Raw genomic sequence first — 8,729 nt, forward strand, 5'->3', positions numbered from 1 at the left:
CTTTTTCTGCAAGCTTAATTCTGGCGTCCACCAACTTTTTCCTTGAGTGCCGTATCTTGCCGGTCTCATATGTTTTTTACGGTCCTCTTCGACTAGGTCGTACATCTTGTTCACGATCATGTCGAGCGCCCACTCCGATCCCACGACCGCACCACTAGCTCTGTTAAACCACCCGTGTTCTTGAAGGGTCTGTATTAACTGACGTCTGCCACACCGCGTGAGACGCCTCTCCCGCCTCTGCGATTCGGCACCCAGGACGACATCAATGTATTGATTTTCCGAAAAAGAATCATCATCAGCGACGTGCCACTCAAACCCTTGCTTGATTAATTGCGGACTGGCCAGGGTGACGTCGCTCCAACTCTGTGTGTACTTGTTAGCATACGTTGGTGGCGATGCAGCGTCGTTGAGCACCACCAGCTCGTTTGCCGCCGAAACTCGATGAGGCGCGACCCCCTATCGTCATTGGCACTAGGGCCCCACATTTCGTGTCTCGCGTTAAAATCGCCCATTACTATTACATTCTCCGAGTGACATTTCGCCAAGCTGGCCGCGATGCCATCGAGCGTTGCGTTCATATATAGGCTTGTGTGGGGGTGCGTATGCCGAGATAACCGTCCAAACTCGATGTGCCCCACTGCAGCGCACCGCGACCACCAGCTTGGAGATGTATATGGGAAAGACATCGAATGATGGTCGGTGTGCCACTACGGCGCTGAGAGCGCCCTCTCTCGCCGAAGTACATGAATTGCGGCGGCAAACTTGGCGCGCTTCCCTTTGGAGTGTACGGGTCGCATATGGCTGCTATAAAAATTTCGTTTGCTTCCATTCTGGACGCAATCCTCGCTTTCGCGCGCTTGGTGTAATCAAGGTTAATTTGCACAAGTCTCACCGATGCGGTCATCACGGCCCTAGTATCTGCGTAAGTACCGACCGCTCGGTGTCTTGTCGATGATCAGTGACCAAACGCGCGAAGCGCCACCCGTCCGATCACGTCTCGGTCCATCCCCATTCCCCACCCGCGGAGCTTAGGCGCCCCGTGCTACGGCCCATAGTTGGTGCGGGCCCGCAGTCGCGCCACTCTCTCCTGGTGGACTGGGCAACCCGGAAAGCCTGTCGGGTGACTGGTGTCGCGACCCACCTTCTTACACTCGGAGCAGCATACCGCTGCCTCGCCCATTCGCACCCTGCACGTCACCGCTAGGTGATTTTCTCCGCACTTCATGCAGACCGCCTTGGCGGGCTCCGCTTTGTTGGGGCATGTCGTGCGACCATGTCCGTATGTCGCACAGTATGTGCACGTCGCTATGTGCAGGTCCTCCGGCGCTACAAATGTCGTCCACCCTGGTGATCCGTCAGGGTCGACTTCCGCTACGAACGCGTTTGTGCCCGCCCGTTCACGAAACGTAACACGCACTTTGCATTTGTCCGTGTCTAAGCTAAGCAGCTAAGCCCCTCGTTTCGCTCGTTGAACACTCGAATAAATTCGTCGGGTGCGATGTCGGGTTCCACTCCATTAAGCTTTACGTGGGGGTTACGTCTCTCGCCTAATCTCACCAGCAGTGATGCGCGGGTGAAGGAGTTATCCTTTATAGCTTGTTGCAAGTTATCTAACGATTGTTTAGTGTTAGAGAAGATCGTTAAACCGTACCGCGTGTGGTGTACACTGATGTCCTTGATGTGTTTGGCACCGGGGTCGATGTTTGTTTTCAACAGACGCAGGACGTCTCTCGCCGGCGCCGCCGTCTGGGCAATCGGTGAGGAACGCCACGTGATCGTGCGTCGGGCGCGCCAGCGCCCGCGCCGCGCTCTCGACGGGCTCTCCCGCGCGGGCACGCGCGAGGCCCGCTCCGAGTATCTCCGAGGGCCGCCGCGTACGACCGCCCGCCCGGAAGTCCCGCCGCCGGCACGCCCGACCGGCCGCCGACAGCTCCAACGTCGGCAGCGAGTGTGGAAAAGCCGGGTCCGACTTGTGAGGTTCCACCCAGAGCCGGGAAGTCGTCCTCGAGGGCAGCCGTCGGCTGCGCATGCAGCTTCGTTAGCAGGGCCGCATTCTCCCGGCGCGCGTCCACGAGCTGCCCCTGCAACTCAAGCGCCGCGCTCCGTGGCCGCGTCCGCTCTCAGGTCGGAGCAATATGCGACCATTTCGAAGACATTTGACATGATAGACTTTCGAGCCTCCACTGGCACCTCGTTCGCCGCAGCCGTACAGTAAGTTAAAATTTCATCTTCGATATCCCGGATGCGTTGCTGTACACGGCTGCCAAGGTCCGCGGGAAGCGCCGCGGCCACTGCGGTGGTATCGGACACTGAGGAGAGGGCCTCTTCTTCCTCCCCGCCAGCCGGAGGCTGCGTTTCCAAATTCTCCAGCATTTTATCTATCATCTGACAGAACCGCTCGATCACTGCATCCCCGTCCTCAGAGAAATCCGACGCTTGTGAACGGGGCAAATGCCCGTCACCTGTTTGCCGTTTCGACGACGGGGAGATGGAATGCGTTTGCCTCGTACTAGGCATGATTAGGGCAATCGAGCCTCGCCATGGCTCATACCCGGCCAACGGGCGGCGTCTGACAAGCAATGGTCAATATTAATAAAATACCCCTCTTTTAGCCCAACCACCGCGTCGAATAGCGTCCCTACACGTTTAAAAATAACCCTTAGCTAAAATTTCTACACAGATACCAAAATTAACCGACCTTTTGCAGAAAAACCTGGAGAGCGAAGCGCAGGCCAGACGGAGCAGTTGCACGAGCGCTCGTGCTGCAGCGCTCGAGCGCCACAGCGCCCGAGGCACGGAGCCCCGCCCCGGCACCCGGCGCTACTCACCACGCGTCCGGCACCGGCCCGACCTTGCCTTGGTCGGGCATTCGGTCGGTGATTATCCCCACCATCTCGGCGAGCAGCGCGCAGGCCGTCCTGTTCTTAAGGAGGCGCGGGTAGTCACGCGGCGTCGTGGCGCCCCCGGACCCTCTAATTCTCCCTGCGATGTCTTCTGTTATCGCGCAGCCGTCGAAATAATGTTGCGCGTCCCGACAGGTCGCCCCTTAGGGGCGGCGCATATGCTGTGATATTCGGAATCGGTGGAAGCAGTACGTGAACCGGCCGTGGGCGGTTATCAGGCACGCCAACCGTCCATGCGGCGGGAAGTCAGGGGGTATGTTTGTGACATCCGGCACCCACTTGTATAACTCGGTGTCGGAGTGTTCTGCTCGCCACTCCACGGCCCAGCGCGCGCGCACCGTCGCCGAAAACGCGGCCCGCGCCTCCCTGAAGGACCGGTGCGACCTTCGGTCCGCGCCCGAGGTCGCCGCGGGGCTCGCCGCCATGTCCGCCAGCTCGTTGCCGAAAACGCCCCGGTGGGCGGGCACGTGAAACAGTGATACGGCGCCCCGTCTTTGAAGCCTGTGTAAGGCGCTCTTGATGCCCGCGATCCGCGCGTCCCTGGTTGTTACTTGGGACATCGCGACGAGCAGCGACAGGCTGTCCGCGTATATACGCGCCGGCGGGGCCCACTGGTGTGTTTCCAAGTAGTTGAGGGCCTCGGCCATCGCTATCACCTCGGCGCAGTATGCACTCGAAGCAATCGTAGGTCGAAACTTACGTACTGCGGCGATAGAGCCTCGCGGCTTTAGGACTACGACCGCCGAGCCCGCGGACGCCGACGTGTAAGAAATGTCCGTATACACGTGAGTTCCCGGTTCCGACGACCGCGCGTTTGCCTCCGACACGCCGAGACACACGAACGGGAAACCCCGCGCCTCCGATCGGTGCGCGCCCCAGGCGTCGTGCGGGTATAGCGTCTCGTCCGGCGCGAAGGTGTGCGCACCGAACGTACCCGCCCTTCGCATGCGGAACAGATGGAATTCCGCGTTGAGCCTGTCGAGCTCCAGCCCGGTGGGCGGCTGGTTTGCGAGCACCTGCAGCGCGGCCACCTCGTCGTACGGTAGGCTCCCGTGACGGCTAGCAGCATGGTGCGCTGCACCGTGATCATGCGGGCCTTCAACCTGCAGTCGGGCGACTTCGGCCACCAGATCGGTGACGCGAGCGTCACCGCTGGCAGGAGTACCTGTCTGTGCAGGCGGCGCCTCATCGACGAGTCTATGGTGGTGTGCAGGCGCATGAAAGTGAACGATTTCATGGCCAGCGTTTCCGCCTTCCGCTGCAGGTGCTCCGCGTGTTTGAAAAAAGACAGGCGCCTTTCTATCACCACGCCCAGAAGCTTCACGGAGGAGCGAAACGGGAGCCCCTTCTTGCTGCCTCTCACTCAGCCGGATGATGGTGGGATGGCTCTTTTCCATGCCACCCTTCCCAAACGAAAACAGGACGCAAAATGTTTTGTCATGGTTGAGGCCGAGCTTACACCCGGCCGTCCATGTCTCAATGCGTTTTATCGCGTCCGTCGCAGCCGCCATGACCTGCGCCCTGTTTTTCCCCGGCACGAGCACCACGGTGTCGTCAGCATACGCCTGCACGCGCACCCCGAGCGGCATCAGCAGCCGAAGCAGCCCGTCGACCACCACGTTCCACAGGAGCGGGGAGATGGGCGACCCCTGCCTACTGCCTAGCGACGCCTCCGTGAAACCGAGCCGGCGTTCGACGTGTACTCCATCGTGCGGCCCTCGAGGAAGGAGGTTAACAGACCGACCAAGTTTTCCGGGCATCCGCGATCTCTCAAGTATTTCAGGACCGAAGGGTGCCAGACGCTATCGAACGCACACCGAAAGTCCAGAGATATCAGCATCACGGGCATGCGGTCTTCTTTGTGGCGCCTGATGGTTTCGCACAGCGCGTGCAGCGCCATCACCGCGCTCCTGCCGTGCGTGAATCCGAACTGGTTGGGGTGCGTGTGGCCTCGCGAGGTGGTAAAATAATACAGTCGGCCGTGCAGCAGCCGCTCCACACCTTCCCCAGGATGGACTTCATGCAGATTGGTCAGTACGCGCTCGGCGAATCCACCGGCTTGCCTGGTTTTTGTATAAACACCAACCTGCCCTTCCTCCAAGTCCTGGGGAAGTATCCCATCCGCAGCGCCGCGTTCATTATCATGCTCGCGAATCACGGGTGCGCGGCGAAAGGCGCCTGCCCGTCGCTTTCTCGCCGGTGTTCACTGTTATTTCTATGCGCCGGTGTTCGGATAGCGTCTCGTCCTCCGACACCCGCCACGCGCAGCCGCGGCGCACGAGCGACGGCGACGCGAGGGCGACGTCTATCCGGCCGGCTGTCAACGTACTTGGTTACGTACGTCGGGGGTGAGGCCGCGTCATTAAGCAACACCAAGCCCGCCGCCGCCGCGAATTCGAGTACTCTGGCGCCCCTGGCGTCCCCCTGGCGGGGGCCCCACACGACGTTGTGTGCGTTAAAGTCACCCATGACTAGTACGTCGGGCGTTCTACTCCGTTCGATGGATTCAACGAGATGGTCAATTACGTCATCCATCGTCCTGTGGGGCGGCGCGTATGCGGCCACGACCGTTATGGCAAATTCTCGCGTCGCGCACCCGTTCGCCACCACCAGCCTCGACACGTGGACGGGAAACACGTCGAAGCTGGGCCTGCGCGTGATGATTGCGCACAGTGGGCTGTCCGCCATCGCGTACGCTTGGTAGTGCCGCGGAAGCTTCGGCAGCCGGCCATTCTGTGTGTAGGGGTCCATGACCGCCGCCACCTCGCAACCCTTCCGCTCCATGTGGTCTGTTAGCAGTGCGGTCGCGTGGCGGACGTGATATAACGTTGACTGGGCGAATTTAATCGCGTTCGTCAGGGTGGACGCTCCTGCGATGTTGGCCGGCATCGCGCGGCACTCGACGCCCTCCCCGGCGCGCTGACCGCGATCCCGCGACGACCGCCACTCTCCGACGACGCACCCTCGCGACCGGACCACCCGCCTCCGCACGACCGGCTTGCCCCTTGCGACGAGCGCCCCCGACCTCGCCCCTCTCTCCGAATCCCCGGCACCCCCCTTCCCGCGGCCACCCGCGTTTCTCTATCGCGGGGGACCGTAATTGGTGCGGGCCCTGAGGCGGGCCACCCTCTCCATTTTGATGGGGCACTCGGGGAAGCCCGCGGGATGACTCGCTTCGCTGCCGGCCTTCCTGCACTCGTTGCAGCAAACCTCCGGCTGCCCCATCTTCACGTTGCACGTGGCGGCCAGATGGCTACCGCAGTACTTCATACAAATGGCCCTCGACGGGTCCGAACGTGCACGTGGGCACGTGGAGATCGTCGGACGCGCGCACCGCGGTCTGTCCCACGGACAGTCGGGGCCGTTTCATTATTCTCGCGAACGCGCCCGGGTCAACCTCGGCCACGTACGCGCACGTGCCGGACCTCTCCCTGTACGTCACGCGCACCCTGCACTTCTCGACGTCCAGGTCGAGGCCCTGGTTTCTGTTGTTCAAGACGCGGATGAATTCGTCGGGAGCGACGTCCGGGTCTACCCCGCTGAACTAACGATCGGGTTTTGTTGTTCTCCCCGCGCACTATCATTGAGGCCCGCGTGATCGAGTTCTCCGCTATTACCGCCTTCAGGCTGTCTATTGACTCGCGCGCCTGTGAGAAAACCGACAGGCCATACCTGGTGTGCCGCAACGTGACGTCTTTGATGTTCTTGGCGGCCTGGTCGATGTTGGTCTTAAGGAGACGCAGGACGTCCCTCGCCGGTGTCGTCGACGGTGCCGTGGGTGTGAGGAAGGCCACATGCTCGAACATCGGTGCCGTCCGCGCACCCTCGCCGTCCGTCCTCACGGCCGGTCCGACGCCGCTCGCCCCCGCCGCGGACGACGCCCTCAGCGCCGCGGCGTAGCTCACGGCGCCCGCGGCCGCGGCCGGACGGCCAGGGCCCGAACCGGGAGCCGTCGCCGACGCTCCGGGATCGCGTCCCGCACCCCCGGGACCGGGGGCCACGACGATCGACCCCTCCAGGCGTCCCTCGGCGACGATAGCCCGCCTCTTTAACGCCGCGGCCTGCCGGCGCGTCTATACGAGCTCGCCCCGCAGGGCGATAGCCGCGCCACGCTCCATCGCCGCGTCTGCCCGCAGGTCCGAGCACAGGGCAATGATCTCGTAGATTCGGGTCGTTATGAAGTTCCTCGCGGCGACGGGCACCTTGTTGGCCGCGTTCGAGCAGAATTGGTATATCTCGCTCTCGATCTCGCAGAGCCGCGCCTGGGCCCGCCCGCCGAGGTCCCCGGCGAGCGCGGGGGCCACCACCGCGGTCGCCTGCGAGACCGAGGGCATCCCGTCTTCTTCTTCTCCTTCCGCCGCTGGTTCGGTCTTCTCCGCGGCTTCTACCTGTAACTCTACTTCCACGAGGATATTGTCGCCGTCCTCGTAAAATTCCGATTTCGGCGACGCACCCGCGCTGGCAGTCTCGGTCGGGGACGGCGAGACCCTGTGGTCCCGTCGCGTGTTGGGCATGGCCGGCTCAGAAGGTATGAGCCATGGCCATATCGGGCCCGCTGGGTGGTCAAGAACAAATCGCTCAAGAAATGAAAATAAAGCCCTTTTCCGCCCGGTTTTCGCGTCCAATGAGTGCCCTACACCTTTAAAAACAACCCCAAGCTAAAATTTTCAGTGACCGAATGGAAATACCTGATTTTTCGTTGAAAATGCGGGAGAGCGATCAGCCGGCCCCACCGACCAGTTGCACGAGCGCTCGTGCATTACTATGTGGCGGGTGTACCGCCCCAGTAAACTTTGTTTCTCTTGGCCTCTAGTGAGCCATATACAGTGAACTGGACGCGACAGCGCTCTTGACACTTTCGTGCGGTGACGCACTCTAATAAAATGCCATACAAAAGTCCTTTTTGGAACCCGTTCTCGCGTTTACCTCAGCCCCTTCAAACGAGAAAAATATACAGCACTGAAGTTTCCGCCTTGTTTGTTGGGCTGAGCTTGCGCTGGCGCTATTCAATTGCCATGTGGCGGGTGTGCCGCCCCATGCAGTAAACTTTAGTTCTGTTGGCCTCTAGTGAGCCATATACGGTGAACTGGACGTGGCAGCGCTTTTGGCGCCTTAGTCCGGTCATGCACTCTAATAAAACGCCATACAAAATCTTTTTTGGATCCCGTCCTCGCGTTTACCTCAGCCCCTTCAAACAAGAAAATACCCAGGACTGAAGTTTCCGCCTTGTTTGTTCGGCTGAGCTTGCTTTGGCGCTATCGAATCATCATGTGGCGGGTGTACCGTCGCAAACTTTATTTCTGTTAGCCTCTAGTGAGCCATATACGGTGAACTAGACGTGGCAGCGCTTTTGGCGCCTTAGTCCGGTCACGCACTCTAATAAAACGCCATAGAAAAATCCTTTTTGGATCCCGTCCTCGCGTTTACCTCAGCCCATTCAAACAAGAAAATACCCAGGACTGAAGTTTCCGCCTTGTTTGTTCGGCTGAGCTTGCCCTGGCGCTATCGAATTATCATATGGCGGGTGTACCGCCCCAGTAAGCATCATTTCTGTTGGCCTCTAGTGAGCCATAGCGAACTGGACGCGACAGCGCTCTTGACACTTTCGTACGGTCACGCACTCTAATAAAACGACATACAAAAATCCTTTTTTGGAACCCGTCCTCGCGTTTACCTCTGCCCCTTCAAACAAGAAAAATATCCAAGACTAAATTTTCCGCCTTGTTGGTTGCGCTGTGCTTGCCCTGGCGCTATCGAGTTATCGTGTGGCGGGTGTACCGCCCCGGATAACTACACTCCGTCATACCTGAAAGCAAAGGCAAAAAT

The 8,729-nt window shown here is 60.2% G+C and overlaps 1 protein-coding gene across 1 annotated transcript; it reads right to left on the reverse strand.

The window, feature by feature from the left end:
* Nucleotides 1-3,046: 3,046 nt before the first annotated feature.
* LOC142563463 (uncharacterized) lies at nt 3,047-4,663 on the reverse strand. Its single transcript, XM_075674016.1, has one exon. The coding sequence runs from the start codon at nt 4,661-4,663 to the stop codon at nt 3,047-3,049; it is 1,617 nt and encodes a 538-aa protein (XP_075530131.1).
* Between the last annotated feature and the right edge of the window lie 4,066 nt (nt 4,664-8,729).

Source organism: Dermacentor variabilis, chromosome 11 (genome assembly GCF_050947875.1).
Source record: "Dermacentor variabilis isolate Ectoservices chromosome 11, ASM5094787v1, whole genome shotgun sequence".
NCBI classification, from domain to species: domain Eukaryota; kingdom Metazoa; phylum Arthropoda; class Arachnida; order Ixodida; family Ixodidae; genus Dermacentor; species Dermacentor variabilis.

Coding starts and splice junctions, on each gene's coding strand:
- LOC142563463 (XM_075674016.1), bottom strand. CDS start 4,663: ATGCCCGGAAAACTTGGTCGGTCTGTTAACCTCCTTCCTCGAGGGCCG.